Consider the following 20,654-nt stretch of genomic DNA (forward strand, 5'->3'; position numbering starts at 1 on the left):
ATCGGATCACTTCAAAAGCCATTAGTGATCTGCTGCGCGTCAAAATATTGATGGATTGAGCGTGTAAGATTTATCCGATGGACTCGGGGGATAATCTTTGAGAAACCGCCGATTCTGTTTTAAAATTTTGATTTTGTTTTCGTCTTATTTTGATACGACTTTGAACGTGAGCGGGATTTGCAGCGCACGCTGATTGGTGCTCACAAAAAGCAATCATGAGAACTGGCGTGCCGTAGGAATTTTTCCAAAATTGTGTAATTTCCACTTTTCAAAATCTTTAACTTTTCATAGTTTTCATTGCTTCATAATAGGAATTGCCCATTTCCAAAATGAAAGTTTCTTTTGTTACCTGTATAGTTGTACTAATATTCTTTAGAATTTTTCCTACTTTCTGAAAACATAACGCATAATACGGGTGTGTAATCAGGAACTGTTTCATAAGGCAATTCATTATCACTTATTTGTGTGCGTATAACACAACTCTTGTTCGTATCAAAATGAGATGAAAACCATATCAAAATGTTAAATGAGAATTAGCCTAACGGTTATCGTTATCACGCTAGTCTGGCTGGGTTTGAACCCTCATCCTGTCTAGACGTCTTAAAAGACTAATGAGGTTAGCCAAAGGTTTTTGCGAAAGCCCTAATGGTTAATACTCTGTTGAAAATGTGAATATATTTTAGTGTAATTTCTAGCTTGTCTAGATAGTGCAGTGAAGTAAAAATTGCTTAATATCTTATTGTAGCAAATTATAAGACGGTGCAAATATGTATTAATTTTAACCTCTCATTTTGAAATTGAAATAACTTCTTTACATAAGGTATGTGGCGTGAATTCCTATCTATTAATTGAAAACTAACCTATTTAAACGCAGACACAATCATAATACCTAACTATTTATTTATTTAATATTTTTATTTCGGATAACAAGATCCATACAATACAATAATTACATTACATACATAATTAATACAATAAATTAAATTAAACTAAAACTATTTCTTAAATAACTAAATTTGCCTAACAGCACCTCTATGGCCCATGTGCATAGCGTATTATGCTGTCCCATTTGGGGCAGACACAAGTAGAAATTCGCAAAGCAAGAACTGAACGAAGTAAGTCAGAGCTGTTGAGATGTTAAAAAGATATTGAATAATAGTAAGAGCGTATGCCGACCGACTTATCCACGTAGCTAATTTTGCAGGTTGTCATTCGCAATTAAACAAAAACGTTGTTACATCATACAGTTTCGTCGTGCAAGACGTATTTATTCACAAGCAAACAACCTAGGTCCTTACCCCTCGCTTACGCTGCATAGAAGTATGGAATCGATAACCACCACACGCGACTTCAAAGGAGACTTACGAATTCCGTGCCCAGTTCACTTCTTTGTGTTAATTTTTTAGGCATTAACGAAATAAGTCTAATTTAACAATAAGTAATTGCATACATAGTCGTAAAAAAAACTCTAATTGGGTACTGCTAGACATGCAACGATGCAGTTCTTAAGTAGGTAGGTAGGTTCTTATGAAAAAGTATAACGTTGTGTTCAAAATTTAATATAAATTACAGAAGGTACTCTAAAAAATCTAATTAGACAATTTTTCGTAAAAATATTCGAAAATTAGGGGAAGTTAAACCCTACAAGCTTAAAGTAGGAATTTGAATAATTTTGGCATATATTCGTTTTAGGACATTCCATTACACTTCGATACTTCAATTTCCTGGCAGCTTTCTATTTCTGTTATCATTATATAAGTTGCTCGAAAAATAAAAATAATAATAAATTACTATTATAGTTTGTAAACTATAATAGTAATAGTAGTATAGTAATAGTAGTAATAGTGTACTATTAAATATAATTACAGCTTAGGTTTAATAGTGTAAACGAGTTAGGAGTAGGCAACATATAGGTATCTGATATAAATATTTGATCGTAGTGGATTTCCATATTGAAGTCATCTACACCCAGCAAGTGCAGTAGGTACCACTAATTCCATTCGTAATAGGTACTTTATTTTACTCACTGTTCCGTCACACATCTGCAAGAAGTAAAATCCCTCGTGAAGGAACTCCATCCCGTTACATCCCCTATTTCATATGCTTCTTAATGGCTTCTTACATCGCAATATCCACAAGTTTCACAAGGAGTTGCATCGTTCGTCAAAACCTCGGGGTGGTGACGCCAATAAGCGTCACGTGTTGCGGAGTAATAAAACCAGAGAGCCTACCGCGAACCACGTTCGAGGTGTTGCTTCTTTGTCACACTTACGTAAAAATTTACAAGTGCAAAAGAGAGGCAACACGTCGAACGTGGTTAGCGGTAGGCCCTCAGTGCAGCCCTGAAGTTCGAAATGAAGGGTGCGTTTTGGTTAGGTATAAGTTGATTTCTTTGTCAGATTGGGATAAAATTTCGCTAATTTGAAGAGAACGAGGATTCTGGTCAGAATAAACATGAATACGATAATTGTCCTGAAATTTTTCCTTTGTATTACGAAAATTCCACACGTTTTCGTAACTGAGAGGAAGATTTTAAAGGGTCATACGGTAAAATTGCGCTTATAATATGATACAAACAAGGGAACACTAAATATCTATCCATCAAATTTTATATCGGTCAATTAGCCGGATCAGTGTGGTATTAAATTAACCTCCAGCGCTAACATTATTAAAAGATTTCGGATTTTTATTCTTTGGTACGGAAAGTTCAGATCAAGACCGTAGGTACATACTTACACCAATATTGTTCTTTATTAAGAACTTTGGTCAGGGCGAGGTTAGATAAGGATAAGATTTAAAATATTGTACCGATGCCAGGCGGCTTAGCACGGTAGCCTTTTTATCGCTTGTCACCATGCCTGTCACGTTCTAACAAGTATGTAAGTGCGAAAGGGACGCGCATAGTGATAGTCGATAAAAATGGAACCGTGCTGCGCCCGCAGGTACCCACACATCCGTTTTATTTGACCATAAATGCGTCCTGTAATTTTACTAGAGTTCGACCAAAAAAAGTCTGCAGCGATTTCGATAGCCCACGCAGTGCAGCGGGCGCAGCACGGTTCCATTTTTATCGACTATCACTATGCGCGTCCCTTTCGCACTTACATACTTGTTAGAACGTGACAGGTATGGTGACAAGGGATAAAAACGCCACCGTGCTACGCCGCCGCCCGCCAGGTGTTTATTTATATGTTATAATTTCTTGGTCTAACTCTACCATTCTACATAATGTATAACCGTATATTACAATAAAAGGTTTCATTATACGTGCAAAAACTAGCCGCTATAAAATAAGAAATTAAAAAGTTTCACAGCAGCTGGCAGCTTTGAACTAAAATTGATATGTAATAAGAACGCGCTGCAGTCGCACATGCTTGGCATCGCAGACAAGGGTCATCCCGGGACGGCTATCTCGAATATCATTTAACGATCGTCTATCTTCCTCTCTATCGCACTTGCTCTATTGAAGTGATAGAGACGAAGATACACGTATTTCGATTTTGGAGTTCGCAGGTTCATTCGTAGCTGCTTCAAAGCGCGTCCCAAAGTTAGTTAGCTTTTGGTGACGCATAATTTGAAAACAGTTTTCATATGTGCTGTCCCTTTCATACAAAAAGTAACCGATGAATCTCTATCTACTTAAAAGAGCTATCTGTTTGCGGTTACAATATTTTGCGCTATTAACTTTACGTGACTTAATCTTCGTAAGTCTATGATAATATGAAGACCCCGAGCTAAACAGGTAAACAGCAGAGAAGCATAGGTACATACAGAAGTAAATAGTGAAACTATGACGGCTTTTTGATTACGGAACCCTCAAAAGGTTTTCATTGTAGAGTCGGACTAAGCTAACTCTATATGGCATTTGCAATGACAAAGTGTGAAAATATCATTATTAATGTTATATTTCTATAAAAATATGACGGATATAATGACACTACCTAACTTTGTCCTATTCTACTCGACATAAAGTTAGCTTAGACGGACTCTTGGTATGACTACCTACAAAGTAGATGTCAAACAAAAATGTTCAAAAGTTTCCAGACCGACGTTAAATAGCCGCTTATTAGAAACTTAGAATAATAAGACGATTTTAATAAAACGTTTGCTTGAGGTCCCATTGTGCCTCCGGAGCTGGAACGGTTCCAGGTATCTCGTAATTAGGACTCGGCTTCGGCCTTCTATTCTCTAACGTGTGCAGTTAAAGTAACACTTTACATTCTCCGCTTATAGGACCCTCGGGACAAGATAAGATTACCAGTGTTGCCAACTTGGCATAAATGATGCCAGATCTAGCATATTTTCACTCGCATTGGCATCAAAATTTACCATTTAGCATCTGGCATATTTTTTAGCATAATTTAGTCTAAGCCAAGATAGCACCAACTTGGCAGCAACAATATGCGCCATCGCCTTATGTGGTTCATATTTTCATATGAATTTTGACTTTTCTGGACGGATGGACGTCGACGGACTATATAAAGTTGGTCAAGCAGATCTTGTTAGTAGAAAAAGGCGGCAAATTTGAAAAATGTATTTGTTTTAAGTGTCTAATTTCAAGTGTCATTTTTTTAGCATATTTCTAGAAATTTGGCATTATTTTGGCATAATCTAGACATTAGTCTAGCATTTTTTCAAAATCCGAGTTGGCAACACTGAAGATTACTTAATCTTTGGTAAAACGAGCAGAGTGCGCTGAAAATGGCATAACATTGAAACGTACCTATACTCTGTATCTTTAGGTACTTAAATAAAAGTAGGAAATACTTTGTACCTACATTTTCGGTTATAACATTTATTGATTAACCAACCAAATACAAAACCACCTGGATATATCACTGAACGACCTGACTTTAACCTACCTACATTACTTGATCATGTAATCTTTTCATCTATCCTCAACTGGCTTAAGAGGCCATTTGAGGGTAAATTTTGTTTAGTCGTTTTAAATACCTAACGATACAGACCTAACTTACCCACTGTTTATTAGCTGCGTACACAACTTTGGACTGTTAAAAAAGATCAACAAAATCAACTCTCAAACTCGACTGGGATATCAGATTCCTGTACCAACCGGGTCGCCCACCTTTAGCGTCCTTCGGGCGTCGCCGGCGCGTCTGAGGCGCCCGGGCCGCCCCAGCTGACCCGGCGAGACGGAGTGGCGACGTCTCGTCTCTGATTCTGTAATGTCAGGAACATTTTGTGTTTGATGTTTGTTGATTATCATTTGGTACGTCGGGTGTTTTAAGAAGCGGAAGAGAGGTTTGTTAGGTTGTTACTGATTTAACTACTATATCCACTAAATCAGTTCCAAATTAAGTCATTATCTATGTGTATGTTTACCTTCACACCATGCTACAGGATTTGGTTAGTTTAGGGCTAGGTTGATCTGTGAAAGATTGTCCCGAAATATTTATTTCTTTATTATATCACTTCTCGAGTCAAACAGGCCCCTTGCGTAATAAAAGTATTTGCGACGATGACTTCATAAAGTAAAACAATAATAGAACCCTAAAACAGCTAGCTTAATGTTAGGCAAGAAAATCGTTAAGCAGCAAACTCACTTGTTTTGAATTCAGGGTCTATAGATAATTTTGGCGAGACAACATGGCGTCTTTCAATATCCGTGTTAGGCGTTCTACATGGTTGCTCTGGCACTAGAAAAGTAGGTGGTTTCTGACCTGCAGGATTCAATAAATATGGATTTAAAAAAACACGTGCATAGCTTAGTATATAATGGCTTGTACTTGTTACTTAAGAGAGAATAAACCTATATTCAGTACGATCGAGTTCTCCCTTAACGCCCCACCTCACATGGCGACCCTGCCAGTGCGGCCTTGTGCTGCACTGGCGGCGAGCCGCGCCAGCCAGTGAAGGCCAAGAAGAATATTGAAGAATATAAATGGACAGCAAAAATTAAAGGACATTTGTGCTAAAATGTATAACAAATTTAAATAATTCAATGCGGACTATTTGAACACTTACAATGAATTGGTTTGGTGGAATATTTAGTGATATAAAAAATCGTGAATACGGACGCATGAAATAAGAAGAGTGCAGTGAAATATATTTTGGACCACATTTTAAACGTGAAAATCTTATCAATGGCAACAGAAATTTTATTGGTGAAAAATTCGAAACGACATAGGCAAAAGGTGATATAAAAATGCCTCATATAAAATTAATAACACTAAAAGGGGAACTTAAAATGGTGGTTGCAGCAGGGAGTTGTTCGTGTCGCTGGACAAGGTCGCGGTCTGGAGCTGCTGATGTCCTTGGTCCAGGTTCCGTGCATCCCGGTTTTTCCATAAAGCAACTTTCAAAATGATAAGTGGACAATCAGTGTGAAAAGGACAGCGTAGGTACCTATTGTAATATTGAGCTGATAACATTATTTTATTAGTTTAATTTAGTGTTATTGTTTTAGTTATTACATAAATAACATAAATAAAAAGTATTAAGTTCGATAATGACTGCTATCATACAAAATATTTCCAGAAAAAAAAATCTAGTTAATGTGTAAGGTTTGTTAAAGAAAATTAAGTTTATTAAAATATGTCTTGTAATAGAAATATCGAGAGAAGTAAGATTTAATATACGCTGCTTGATGACGAAACTAATATGGTTAAAAGGTTGGTACATGATTAATATAATTATTTAATTTTTCTATAATATTTTTGAAATTAAATCAAACCAAATATTGTTATACACTTCTATTGACCGTTATATATTTTGCTTTTAATTTAGAATGTATCAATCCAATTGTGTTTCAGTGTTACGTAAGCTTTTGTTTTAAAATTATTCCCAATACTTAGAAATTATTTCATCATAACTTACAACTAAAACACATTGGTCACGTTGCCACGTCGCATGCCTTCCATATAGGGATTGGTATGCGCCGTTTGTAATTTCATCTCAAATTTCACAGTAAACATTTGTGTCATTGTGCACTTATTCATATCATTACATTTTATAGCAATATTCCTTAATAATTAAAACGACAAATCCCACTTTTAACCATATACTTACTTTCGATTTTATGTTTTAATTTAAAATAATTATGTATATTATTTTGATTGTCTTAACTTTAATGTTACCTTTTAACGATGGAGAATTAAAATGTGTATCGGAATTGAGATTTAACAAGAAAATGAATATGACAATATAACAACATGGAATTACAAAGTGATATGATAAATAAAATTCTGTTAAAATATGAAGGGAAGGTATATGAAGATATTGTTATGTAGGTTTGGTATTGTTTTAACGTTGGATTTGATGGCTAGAGGTTTTGTTGCATGTTTGTAATTGAATGAATATGAGATGAAATAGAAAGGAATGGATTCGAGTTTTGTAATTATAGGATTTTGGATGGAATATTTAATTTAAAGAGATGGAATTGGATTGATATTAGATGGTGCGTTAGCAGTGGTTGGGTAAACTAAAGCAGATAAGTTTTTCAAAGAACGATTAGCCTGATCAACTAAGAGTTGTTGAAATTCTTATTTGTTGAAGTTTTCATGGTGTGTGATTGCATTTGAGTGTTGTTTTTTTTGTTGTTGAGAGGAAAGAAATGAAAGTAAATAATTGATAAATAAAAATGCCTATCGCATCTTTGGTGGCCCGAGAGGCGGCCATGAGCGGTTAGGTTAGCAAGGGTACGCCAGGATACAAGGCAGGCACAGAATCCTTGGAGGTCTGACCATGATTCGATCGAGCATCAATCGTGGAGACTCCTTGGACACATGGAAGGTTATGATGAAAGGATATGTGTTAAAAGAACTGCCTGTATGTGTATAAAAAAAAAGTATGTGTGCGCGCTTAAAATAAAAATTTCCTTGTATCCTGAGTAAATAAATAAATATATTATTGTAAGGTCGGCCGACCACAAATGTAAATGCGTTGTGTACCCTTGCCATAAAAAAGAGAGGCACGCTTTAGATGCACAATTAAATGAATGTTATTATATAATAAATGAAATAAAGACGTCTATTACTTAATAATAAAACTTGCAAGTAAATTGAAATATTATACAAAAAATTCTGATGAGACTTTTGTCAAGGTACCTGAGAACACGTATGTAGTATTTGGACTATTGTAAAATGTATCGACGGATACTTTTGGATGTGAAAACGATTAAATAGTGTTGTTTTAAGTTTTGTTTTTAAATAAATGTTGTTTAATTTAGAATTATTACCGGTTAGTTTTTTTTTAATAAGAATATTGTCTAATAAACATTCGTCATCCAAGCGAGCAAATTATGTAAGTTAATTATAACCAATAAAAAAAAAATACCTTTGCCTAATATAATTGTATTGTACCAAGAACATGCAGATGGAATACATATTAAAAATGAAAAATGTTATACCTATATTTTTTAGTGAATATTGGCATTGAAATGAAATTTTAATTGTACCTTTATTTTTAAATATCTCAATGAATTAAAATTATCTTCTTGGCAGACATTGTTTTACCAGTTTTTTTCAAATCTATTTACATACACTTAGTTCTATAAAAGTAATCGCATGTAATTTAGTTTGTCTATCGTTAGTTTAGTTCTTTTTTTTATTGTTCTAATTAGATACTTTTTTTTTCTTGATTGTATACTCCATTTACTCTTCATTTGATTAAAAAAAAATAGATCATTATATTCTAGAATAATCATTTTTTTTCTTTAAGGGGGGAGGTGTTGTGTGTGTACTACGCCTTACTCACACACGTGCATAGCTTAGTATATAATGGCTTGTACTTGTTACTTAAGAGAGAATAAACCTATATTCAGTACGATCGAGTTCTCCCTTAACGCCCCACCTCACATTATAATACATTATTTTTTAATTTTATTTATTTATAAGAAATTTTTATGAAATATTTATTTTACTTTTCTAGTACCAAACTAGTAAGTAACAAATTCACTATATCAGCTCTTTTGGAAATAGGTCATCTCAATGAGAATGTTGGTGTGCTAGGCTATTTTTAGCATAGATATCAGTTCTTCTGTAGCTTATATATTCCTTCTCAGACAAATGTAATCTATCTAGAAAGGAATTTGTTGACGAGATATTGCTCTTAGTTTCTCTTGCTTTCAATAAATTGATGACATTGATAATATATTGCCTACGGGATTTTTTTCTGATAAGGCCCCTACGAGCGTGTACACTTGCTTTAGGGCCTGTTCTGTTAACATATTGATTAATGTTTAGTATGAGTTCATACTTTTGCTAACAAAAGTACGACGGACGATCGATGTTCGAAATGTCATTAATATGTCACAGTTTTCAATGTTTGGTTGAGTTAAACGTAAAGCCCCTGTTACAACAACCTTATATGCAACATTTAATTACTTTTTATAACAAAATATTTTAAATTAACGATCCCATTTAGTTTTCTTAAACGTTCTTAACCATACCCCGAAGTTAACGGAATAAAAGAAAACACGGTGTTTAGCAGCCATCACGCGAGACGAACAGACTGACAAACTGCAAATAAGGCTCTAGATAGCGCATCCACTAGACAGCCCCATTCTTAGTGAAATCCACCCTATCTCTCGGATATGGAGGGGCCGATATTGGGAGCCCATTGTGCGGTACCGACGTCAGCCAAGATAAGGACTAATCGATATTTGCTGACGGTCCATCATAATGCACGATATGGCCAATTTACTTGCCTAGTAAGCTTAGTTTTATAATGTGTGGGTACTTACAAACCAAGTCTAGTAGGCTTTTTGTAAGATTCAAGAGTGGGCTAACGCAAAATTGTAGCTTTTATATTAATTTTTAATAAGCACGTTACGATATGCCCAATTTCATTTCTTGGATTTACGCCCCCTCTTAAACTCAATTTATCCACCTAGGTACTTATTTACCGTGTCTTATTTATATAGATTAATCCCACACGATCTTGAATTAAGTAAGTATATATTTATTTCCTATTGTTACTGAATAAGTAAATTCTGAGGGTTATGGTTTCTATTTTCTCTTTAATATATTTCTGAATTGATTCAGGTATACCATATAAATTCAGGTTGTTAGATTCATAAAGCTACAAGGCAAGCCTGAATAAAATAATTATGGGTTCTGTTCAGCTTCTAGTTAAATCTAAGTAAAGTACCATTTAAAACGCACTGACACTGACTGACACTGATAATTCTTTTTCACCACACCAGCTCGGAAAGGCTTACTTTGCACTTCAGAAACGAATAGCAAAGTTGCATTTTATTCACATGTGAGGCAAAGTAATCAAATGCTGAGTTGTTTTCTTATGTTTGATGGTAGAATTTAAATGATGATTTTGGATGATAAATATTCAATAACATTCATTTGGATTTGATTTGGTTTGATTTTGTTTGATATTTTACATTTAATATTTGCTTCGGGTTGGTGTGGTGAAAATTTTTGTGTTTCACTCGGGGGTAAATTTTGTTTAACCCTCGTGCTTTGAAACCCTCGTAACACTCAGGATTCCATTTTTCGAACCACTCGCTACGCTCGTGGTTCAATTTTGGAATCTTTCGCTTGCTCGGGTATCAATATTAGCACGAGCGGTTAAACAACAACTTTGCCCCCATGTAAAACAAATAACTATTGTTTCAAAAACCTGAAACAAAAGAATGAACTTGAATTGAATATTTGTTTCAGCAGAGAATGAGCGGTTACGGCGGCGGCATGTCCGGCGACTCGGACGCGCTGTCGCGGCGGCTGCGCGACGCGGAGCGCGCACGCGCCGACGCCGAGCGCGCGCATGCCGACGCGCTCGCGCAGCTCCGCTCCGCGCAGCGCAGCCCGCTCGACGCGCACACCGTCGACCAGCTGCAGTCGCGGGCAAGGGAGCTGGAGAAGAAGGTAGGATACAAAAAGCTGACACCTACATAGGCACGACGCACACGCCAGCCTAAGGTGCCGGTCACCTTCTCTGCGGCCCCGAAACCTGGCCCCGCTCAAACGGTATCACCAGGCTAGGGGTAGTGGGGTTGGATAACGGCTGGTAGTGACAAAGCTGGCCCACACGTGACACACAGCCGTCCCCAAAGACGCGCGAACGACCGCCTCACAAGGTGGGGCGCGACTAGATACAGCCTCCGCAGCTGGGAAGCGGAAGCAGGGGGTGTCGAAGGACATCCACGACGACGATACAAAAAGAGCGCGCACGTGAACGCTCACGCAGTTTGTCAACCAGTCGCCGCAATCGCTGTTGTATCGATTCAACTAGCTGAAGATATGGAACGTAGGTTCCAGATTCTGAGGACACTGTACGACTTGTCTAGTCATATTGATAGGATTTTCTCTCTCCTGTAAGATTCTAGGGGCAATTAAGTACCCATCTTGTTGTTGCTACTCTCTAGATAAACGATTTATACTGTAATTATTTAACTTGTAATATGCTGACTAATTGGCCAATAGAAGCACAGGCATAAGGTGTGATTACGTCGTCGACCAATTAACAAGCTTAGGTGCAAAATTCACTTTAGCACAGATACAAAGTGACTAAATGTAAACAGGCGGCGTTAGAAACGGTGCGGTGCGAGGAGCTACAACTAGAGCTGTCGGCATCTCTGCGCGCGCGCGGCGCGCCGGCCACCTCGTGGAGCCAGCACCAGCAGCAGCACCAGCAGCCTGCCTCCGAGATCGAGCGCATCATGGCCAAGATAGAGCAGGACAACCGCATCCTCGCCGAGCTCGAGCACACCCGCTCCACCACGCACGGTAGGTTGCACAGATGTAAGTATCCATAGCTTTTTTTATTTTGTAGAGTTAAGCTTAGAGGTAAGATGCTTCATGTAGATTAGAAGCATGGTTAGTGATGGAATTTTCGACAGTATGAAATACCAATTCAATATTCCTTTTACTTGATTTCTGAAATGATCAGGATCTTGTGATAAAAATACGATTCCGTACCTATTCAATTGGCACTTTAAATTTGTATTGACCAACTTCGTGGTCATTAATTCTTTACAATCTTAAGTTGCCTTAAATTTTACTACCATACTCGATATATTACATTCAAATAAAGTTCTCCTTCTTATGGCCATGATATTTGGTCCAGGTATGCAAACGAGTGGTTCCAACCAAGCGCTGGGGGACTTCCACTCCCCGGCGCCGTCGCCTCTGCCACACTCGTACACGAGCGCGGGGCACCACCAGGTCGCCATCTGCCAGAGCAACACCATGCCCACGCTATCCTCGCTGCACGCCACCGGCCAGTTCACCGCGCCCAGCTCCAACTCCGTCGCCTACTCCATGAGCGCGCACAACCCTACCTCCTATACGAACCCAGTCTCTGCCTACTCAACAAATACCTACGGACTGACGAATCCCAGTCACCAAGTCACCTTCACAAATCCTGTTACAGCCCCGCTTGTCAACAACATCGGACAAATATCCAGCACTCTAGCGGGACTACAGAGCAACTTGCAAAATATTACTGGCAACGTATCGGGCATGAGTTTAGGAGGAGGCTTGACCGGATCGACGTTAACTGGAACCATGGCGGGATCTGGGTTGACGAGTTGCTTGAACAATGTGCAGACCAGTTTATCTGGAGGATTGACTAGCACTCTTGGAGGAATGCAGTCGACGTTGACTGGAGGGTTGGGAAACGCCCTTTCGAACCTGACGAATGCCACGCAACTGGGAGGATTAAATACGAGTCTGACTGGCACTAATGTATACGGTGCTGGGACTGGAACCTACACAAATCCGTTGCTGTCTAGTGGAATAGGAACTAATGCTATGAACATTAAACTGAAGCCGCTAGATGAAATAGACCTCGGGATCGGGAGATATGGGACGACCACGTCAGGCGTGGGGCGAGTGGCGACGCCCGTCACGCCACATCAACCCGGGTGGAGCTTAGGATTAGATAGCCAATTTGGAACTGATAGATTAGGTGCATTAGATTCGGGTTTCAGCCATGACCGAAATCAAAGAGCTTTGTCTAGAATCATGCCTAACTCTGGATTGGAAATGGACAGTAAGTTTATTTTTTTCATGTCATATCTATTTATTTACTATTGATAGTGCATTGGCTAACAATGAATGTCTGTTTCAGTTCGGAATACACATTATATGAACGGCACCGCCCCGAGTCAGGAGGGACAGGTGGACATGCTGGACATTCCTGGGAAAGGGCGTTGCTGTGTCTACATCGCTCGGTTTTCTTACGATCCCCCAGAGTAAGTATCATCGATAATTATAGATTAAGCAAAAATATAGTAGACTACGGTGTAAGTTTTACTTACGAAGCGATTCAGAAAGTCAAGAGGCATTTGGAGCATGTCCAAATATTGGGACAAAAGCCACTGCAAATGTTTATACTTGGAGACACGGTCACTTGTGTTATAGGATGTGCCAAAGCCAATAATCCAGGCCTCATTAATCACTTAGTTATAGTATCCGTTTTAAATAATTTATCCCCTTGAGAGCCTTGGCCCACTAGCGTTTTTCGTCGAGTCCATGCGAAATTTTTTGTCGTGTTCTATTTTGAATGGCAGAGTGCCAAGACTGAATGCTATGGAAGACTTTCTATTGCATACAGTCCGCCCAAGGGGACATACACTTGCATCTCACGCAAGTAGTAAAATTGTGCTAAGTTTTTTGAGTCGTTCAGCACGTAACTTAAAGCGAATGACAACGATTAAAGTGCGACCGACACCTATCACTCAGTGGCCACTGACATCGTCGCTGTTAATTACGTGATTTCACTGCTGATATCATTATTTCCTGCAGCATCGAGAGCGCGGAAGGGGAGTTATCCGTGAGCGCAGGAGACTATTTGCTGGTGTGGGGGCCGCCGGACTCGAACGCCGCCATGCTGGACGCCGAGCTGCTGGACGGACGCCGCGGCCTCGTGCCCGCCAACTTCGTCCAGCGGCTTGTGGGTGACGACTTATTAGAATTCCATCAGGTACGTAATTAACTTATGAACCATGCAGCTAAGTATACTTGATTGTCTTCCAATACGTAACTATCTATAAGTAGCATTCTGTAGAAGCAAATGGTATCGTAACACGACCCTATACGAGATAGTGCTACACTCTACAGTAAGGTTAAATTACCTTACGTAGTGCGCAAAACATTTTTGCTTCAAATCGGACTTTCCAGTTTATGTATATGTCAAGTTACTATTCCTAAAGTTCTTCTTGGTTTTCTTTACAAAGTAGTGTTATTAGTAATAACTTATTACGACATGTAGAAACTTTTATAAGAGATTTGTTTTGTACCAACTACGAACGTTTAACATCGCAGTGATTTGTCAAGTAGTGCGCATATGCGACAAATGCTGCTGCGGAGGTTCTAGATATCTCGAGGAATGGCGTTTTCCGTTAATAAACTTCTTGTAACTGGATGGAATGATAATGATAATGTTACCTTTCTACAGGCTGTAGTAGCCACACTCCGAGACGCCGACGAATCGGCGACGACAGCCATCAGCGACCTCTCGCTCAGTCGCGACGTCGCGCGGCTCAGCGAGGTGGCCGATCTTAGCGAAGGACCTGAAGACGACGACAACGGTAAGCTCTAGTTCTGACTTGCTACACTTAGAGAGATCATTAATATCGAATCATATAGTTAGCATTGATTACAGATTTGAACTCAATTTTCATTCACACAAAGCACAGACCCAGTCATTGATATGCATGTTTTGGAAATTTTATCAACTAACGATAACTTTAGTGATCATAGTTTGTTAATTTGTGAAAAATTTCCATCAAAATAGTTAATTATTCTACAGAAAAAAAACTAAGAGCACTAATGCTTTAAGTAGCTTTTAGCAAGCAGTACCTTTACAATATCGAGCCATTTTACACATCTTTAGAGTTGCAAAGCTTTTCTAGATAATTCTGGCCGAACATGACCACATTTACAATGTGCCATGACAGGTCATTGACTAAAAGAGTAGCATAAATAGAAAGACATTTTATAACTGTCATAGCTTTAGCATTAGACATAGCCATCTACAGCGATACCTTTGTCTTCCCCTGGACCGCCGCACGCTTCGCATGTCCCCGCACTTCGCAATTGCGATTCACGCCAGTCGAGCTGTTTTTCTCGTCGCTAGTCCCGGCGCCGCGGCAGCTGACACTGGAGCGACAGCTCAACAAGTCCGTGCTCATCGGCTGGACGGCGCCTGAGGGCGTCCAGCAAGCCAATATCGAGAGCTACCATGTGTACGTCGACGGAGTCCTGAAGACAACTGTCAAGGCTTCGGAGAGGACACGCGCGCTGGTTGAAGGAGTCGATTCTAATCGAGTGAGTGTCTATTCTTTATCATGGATTGGGATTCAGCGATTGTAGCATGGTCACATTTTTATCGCCTGTCATGTTTTATCAAGTATAAAAGTCCGAAAGGGACAGGCATAGTGACAGGCGATAAAAATCCTACCATGCTACAGCCGCAGATTAAAATAAAATATAAATTGGTAAACTCTCTCATGAAATAAATGTAATATGCTCACTATAGTCTTACACATACACTTACAATACCTTAGAGGATATAACCAACGGAGACGCCATGTCTATTATTTTCGGTACAAAATAGTCTCCCGTTTTTTGCGGGGGAGGGGCACATCAAATGTATACAGTGGCGGACTTACAGTCTTTGCCGCCCTAGGCCCCAAGCCTTGTAGCCGCCCCTTTCTCAGCATCAGCACCCATCATATTGACTACATTTAGATTAGGCAACGAAAAGATATATTACCTTTTTTTGAGAATTTGTTGCCTGGCCTAATATTGAGTTATTTTTTGTTATCATCAGCGAATTTTTTGTCTCAATTTGCCGCCCCTAATATCTCGCCGCCCTAGGCCCGGGCCTACTGTGCCTTATGGGAAATCCGCCACTGAATGTATAGGTACGTCATGTCAGATAAACGTCAGTCCATACATGTGGTTGACATGTGGTTGACCATTGGCCGCCTATTTTCGACAGAGGGGAACGCCTGTTAATGGCCACTCCGTTTGGTTATATTCTCTAAGTACAATACTTTTTGAGTTGATACTTGATACAATCGATACGAAATTACACTTAGATATACCCTATCCCGCTGCTAGTTCTATTTCTAAGCATAGATATGACATATACGTATGATAGCTTGTGTATGATCTGTCAATAAAGCACATTTGAATTTTCAAGGCATTCCCGGTTGGCAGGGTAAAAATTGTACAAAATATATAACATTAGCCTTTGTCATGTATTTTGCTCAATCATCGCAAATGGTCCCTAGCAAATAAAACTTCAAATTGTCAAACTGACTGCAACGCGGTAGTCCATCCTACTGACTGCGCCAATTATGGTATGGGTAATTCTCATAAAATATCTATATCTCAGCGGTCTAATTACCGCGACCCATATAGGAGCATTCCACGGGCTGTCCCGTACAAACTCATTTAATTTCCTGTGTTGGGACTTTTTTCTCGGCATTTAAAGCAGGCAATTATTTTTCTGTGCATATTTTTGACCATTTGTCATAGAAAAGGAAACTCCTATACCTTTAAATCTTCAGAAATTTCGCGTTTGTACGGGACAACGGTAGACAATTTCATGGAATGCTCGTATAATATCTTCATACAAAATGTATGAAAAGGGCAATTAGACGCAACATACATAACGTTCCAATGGTCAAACTCTAATCTGAGCGTGATTTATCATTTGCGAAAAGTATTGAAATGTGAGATTTGACTTCTTATTTTCTGAGGACCATAATGTTTACCTACATTAGTTATGTATTTCTGCGGTAAATAGCTACGCTTAGTCAGTAGTCGCCGGAAAATATTCTAGCTAGATGCTATTTCAACTTAGTCCTCAGAGTTAACGTAATTGCAATCCCGAGATCGCTAGATAATATTTTTACTTTTGCTCACTTTAGGCGTAGAGTAAAGAGAGTGTTAGTTTTCCCGTTTTAAAACGAGGTTTTTAACCGTTGGATATCTACATGAGTCACCACATCAATATAGAATACCAACTGTTTCTATTATAATGGCGAAAGGTTAATGAACTTCTGTATCAGTTTTAAAATCGAAAAGCTTCATGTCGATATCTGGCTTCAAATTCTAGTTTTCAAAGTAATGTAATTAGTCTTGTAGGTTGGTTTGACAGTATATTTTGCTTTTAGCATTAGGTACTAAAATTTACGAATACTTCATGGGGTGTTACCTACATCCAAATAGGACAACACAAGATATTAGATGAATAACAAATTATAAGAACCACGTTTTTTTCGAACGTCTATTTAGTATTTCTATACCTAAAATTGGATTCATGTTCATCTCGTTCATTGAGCTGTCTCTGAAAATTTTGATTTTCTCTCACTGCCCTGTATGAATGTAACGCCCTGTACTTCTACATCATCATCAGTATTTAAGAGCTATAATGCTCTTGTCGGTGGAGTAATCGCCACTCTTATTTTTGTTGCGCCAGCCTTTTAAAATAATACTAGTTACATAATACAACAAATATCATACTAAAATGTAGTATTCACATTCCATACTGCCTATAATTACGTTCCTATTCTACTATATCCTAAAATAACACGATTATATAAATTGGTGATAAGTAACTTGATGTCCTAAAAAAGTCATATAGGATTAAAAAAAGAAGATATAAACATTCGAGTTCTGATCGAAATTTTAAGGTCAACGTGTATTCATACAGTAGCGATCAAAAGTATTTTGACAAACGAACTTCTTTCAATATGTTTATGAATAGGGTATATATTTAATCATTACGTTACGATTATATTTTATTCACCCTTCATTTGTTACGTTTCCACTTAGATTACTAAAATTAAACAACAGACTTAGAATTAAAACTGATAATTTGCGCTACAGGTAGATCAAAAGTATTTTGACACTTTAATGAAATGCTTTTGCTGAACTGGCAAGACGGTTAAAAAAAACATTTCATTAATATTTAATGGCATATCCTCTGGCTTTCCTCACAGCAGTAAATCGAGACGGCATAAAGTCCCCTAACTTCTGTATATGATCATATAGTATGTTCGCCCATTCTGACTGAAGACCTTGGAAAAAACCCCATTGTTTGAATTATTTCTGCACCTCACACTGGACGATCCAACGCTTTCTATAAAAGCTCTATAGCATTAAGATCAGTACCTTGACTAGGCCACTCAAAAACCTAGATTTTGCATTAAAGAAGCCTTTACATGATCGGATTTGTGTTTGAGGTCGTTATCATGCTGAAAAACCCAGCGAAGTGGCATATTTTCTTTTGTATATGGTATCATTTGTGTGTAGAGTAAATTTTCATATACATATCGATCCATTGTCCCATCAATTCGTACGGGAGGCCCGACTCCATGGCGAGAAAAATATCGCCAAGCCATTACGTTAGGGCCACCAATGCCACCAGGCTAGACTGGGTGGGTACCTGGTATCGCACAACGTGTCTTTTGTTATTTGGACGACGCACATACTTGATACCATCCGACGACATTAAATTAAACTTGCTTTCGTCACTCCATAAAGTTTTTGAGCAATCGGAACTTGTCCACAACTTGTCACGAATCGCGATTGCTAATTGGGATACCTTATTCTTTGCTGAAATATGTATATATTTTTTAATAGGCGTCGACCATGTAATCCATGCTCTATTAAGAGTAGTTTAATATTAAAAACAACAACCTTTACATTATAGTTATTTTTTAGTTAATTTTTAATTGTTACTGTACGCTTCCATAGGTGTTCTACTGAAATCTTTTTTATTACACGATCAGTTGTAGAAGTCGTTTTTCGAGGACAACCGCTTCTATGCTTATTTGTGATGCAGTTTCGAGCCTTGAACTGCTTATTCCAGACAGAAATCAGATGCAGTGATACACCAAAAGTCCGCGAAACCTCAGCTTGCTACTTATCTTTCTAAAGTGCAGCCGCACCAGCTTGCTTGAAATCGTTCGAATATGCTTTATGTTTGGCATATTAAGAGAAGTATTCAGATGTAATTACTTCCAAAATAGTGAAATTATGCGGCTCTGTTCTCAAAATAATTGTAAAAAAGAACCGTGTCAAAATACTTTTGAACCCGTAAATTGTCATTTTTTGTTGCCAAGTTTATATTTTCATTCGATGAGACTAAGCTTTTTACGTGTTTCAAGAAGCTTTTAAGCCATTGATTAAATTATCAAAAAATCATTTGAAAAAACTAATATGTTTCATACAATACCAAAGTTATTATCATTGTCAAAATACTTTTGGTCGCTACTGTATATATTCTAAAGTTTTCTATCAAACAAATGTAAGTTTTACTAATTAACTACGATTATGAAGGTAACTGGTAACCTTTCTTACCAGTTGCTACAGTAGAAAGGTTCGATAAACGTTTATTCGATTATTGCTGGGCACATTTATGGGATGCAGTTACAGTTTAATATATAGTAAAAGGTTCGAATTCATTACATGGCGTATTTTCACTTGCATTTGTCTTTAACCAATATATTTGATAGATGTTCCATGATTTAGATTAGACAATACATCCGCTACTACAATTTCACAGTTTAGGTAGTTTTAGGTCAACACTAAAAAGTAAGTAAATTATACGATAAAGGTATAGAATTTAGTCTGGTCAGCGTATCTTTTTTTCGCTCTCACTCATAGCTGCTAAAGGCCGTACGGCAAACCATCTTACATTATTTCGACCAGTAGGCGTATTATGGATGGCTTTATCCACGTTTATCCAAGATTATTCACGTGATAAAATAACTGTCACTTTATAACACCGCGGGATAGAAAGTGACGGATACCGTTTTGTCACGCTATCATGTAGACAAAAACGATCATCATATCCGTGCTGGCCTCAAACCGTACTCAGGTCGCGGTCTCGTACGCCCGTCTTTTAACATTATTAGACGCAGCCACAAATCTGGAGCTATTTAAACATAATTTAATTTCTAGCCGCACCGCATCAGCGTGCGTTCAGTGACGGTCACACGGCGCACGTCCCGTGACGCAGCCTGCACCATGGTGATCGGGCGTGACACGGCCAACATGGGCCCGACGTGCGTGCGCGCCAGCGGTGTGACATGCTCGCAGGCCGTTATCTCCTGGCTGCCGGCTAATTCAAACCATCAGCACGTCGTTTGCGTCAATAATGTTGAGGTTAGTCTAACTTAAGAAAGCTTTTTCTCCTGTATTATTTCGGCAAAAGAAATAACTATTAATTAACTGTTATAATTCAATTTGTTCAATTCTTACAGGTTCGAACAGTAAAGCCCGGAGTGTACCGCCACACGATCACCGGTTTGTCTCCAAGCACACAGTATAGAGTAACGGTCCGAGCAAAACACTTACGAGCCGGACCACCTTCTGGTATACCTATAGAAGAGGCCCCCGGGGCCTACACGGACTTCCGGACCCTCCCCAAGGGCCTCCCCGACCCGCCCGCCGAGATCATGGTACGTGTACCCACGACCTGCCACTGGCATGAAGTGTACCAAGCATGCTTTAACCCAAATTTATGTACACACACATTCCCCGCTCGCTGATATTGTAACTTATTTGTATGTAATTGTATGTATTCATTTCGGGCATTCCAAAACATGATGTGGGCAATGGACAATTTCATTGACTTGGATATTTAAGAAGTGAGCACACGCACTGTAAGTCAGCTTCCAACGCTCCACAAAGTGTGTGATGGATAAAATACAT

At 38.5% G+C, this 20,654-nt stretch overlaps 1 protein-coding gene across 11 annotated transcripts in view; it reads left to right on the forward strand.

The window, feature by feature from the left end:
* LOC134674330 (peripheral-type benzodiazepine receptor-associated protein 1) overlaps positions 1–20,654 on the forward strand; it is a 59,736-nt gene that overhangs the window by 24,753 nt on the left and 14,329 nt on the right. For 9 of the 11 annotated variants that reach the window (XM_063532354.1, XM_063532357.1, XM_063532361.1 and 6 more), the window contains exons 2-10: positions 10,638–10,841; positions 11,498–11,717; positions 12,043–12,969; positions 13,048–13,171; positions 13,725–13,902; positions 14,377–14,509; positions 15,058–15,248; positions 19,902–20,105; positions 20,204–20,401. In XM_063532354.1, the coding sequence (XP_063388424.1) occupies positions 10,644–10,841; positions 11,498–11,717; positions 12,043–12,969; positions 13,048–13,171; positions 13,725–13,902; positions 14,377–14,509; positions 15,058–15,248; positions 19,902–20,105; positions 20,204–20,401 (2,373 nt within the window). In that variant the 5' untranslated portion in view covers positions 10,638–10,643. The remainder of the gene's footprint in view (positions 1–10,637; positions 10,842–11,497; positions 11,718–12,042; positions 12,970–13,047; positions 13,172–13,724; positions 13,903–14,376; positions 14,510–15,057; positions 15,249–19,901; positions 20,106–20,203; positions 20,402–20,654) is intronic. The other 2 variants (XM_063532358.1, XM_063532355.1) reach the window with 2 other exon arrangements.

The sequence above is a fragment of the Cydia fagiglandana genome, chromosome 20 (assembly GCF_963556715.1).
Source record: "Cydia fagiglandana chromosome 20, ilCydFagi1.1, whole genome shotgun sequence".
Taxonomy (NCBI): Eukaryota; Metazoa; Arthropoda; class Insecta; order Lepidoptera; family Tortricidae; genus Cydia; species Cydia fagiglandana.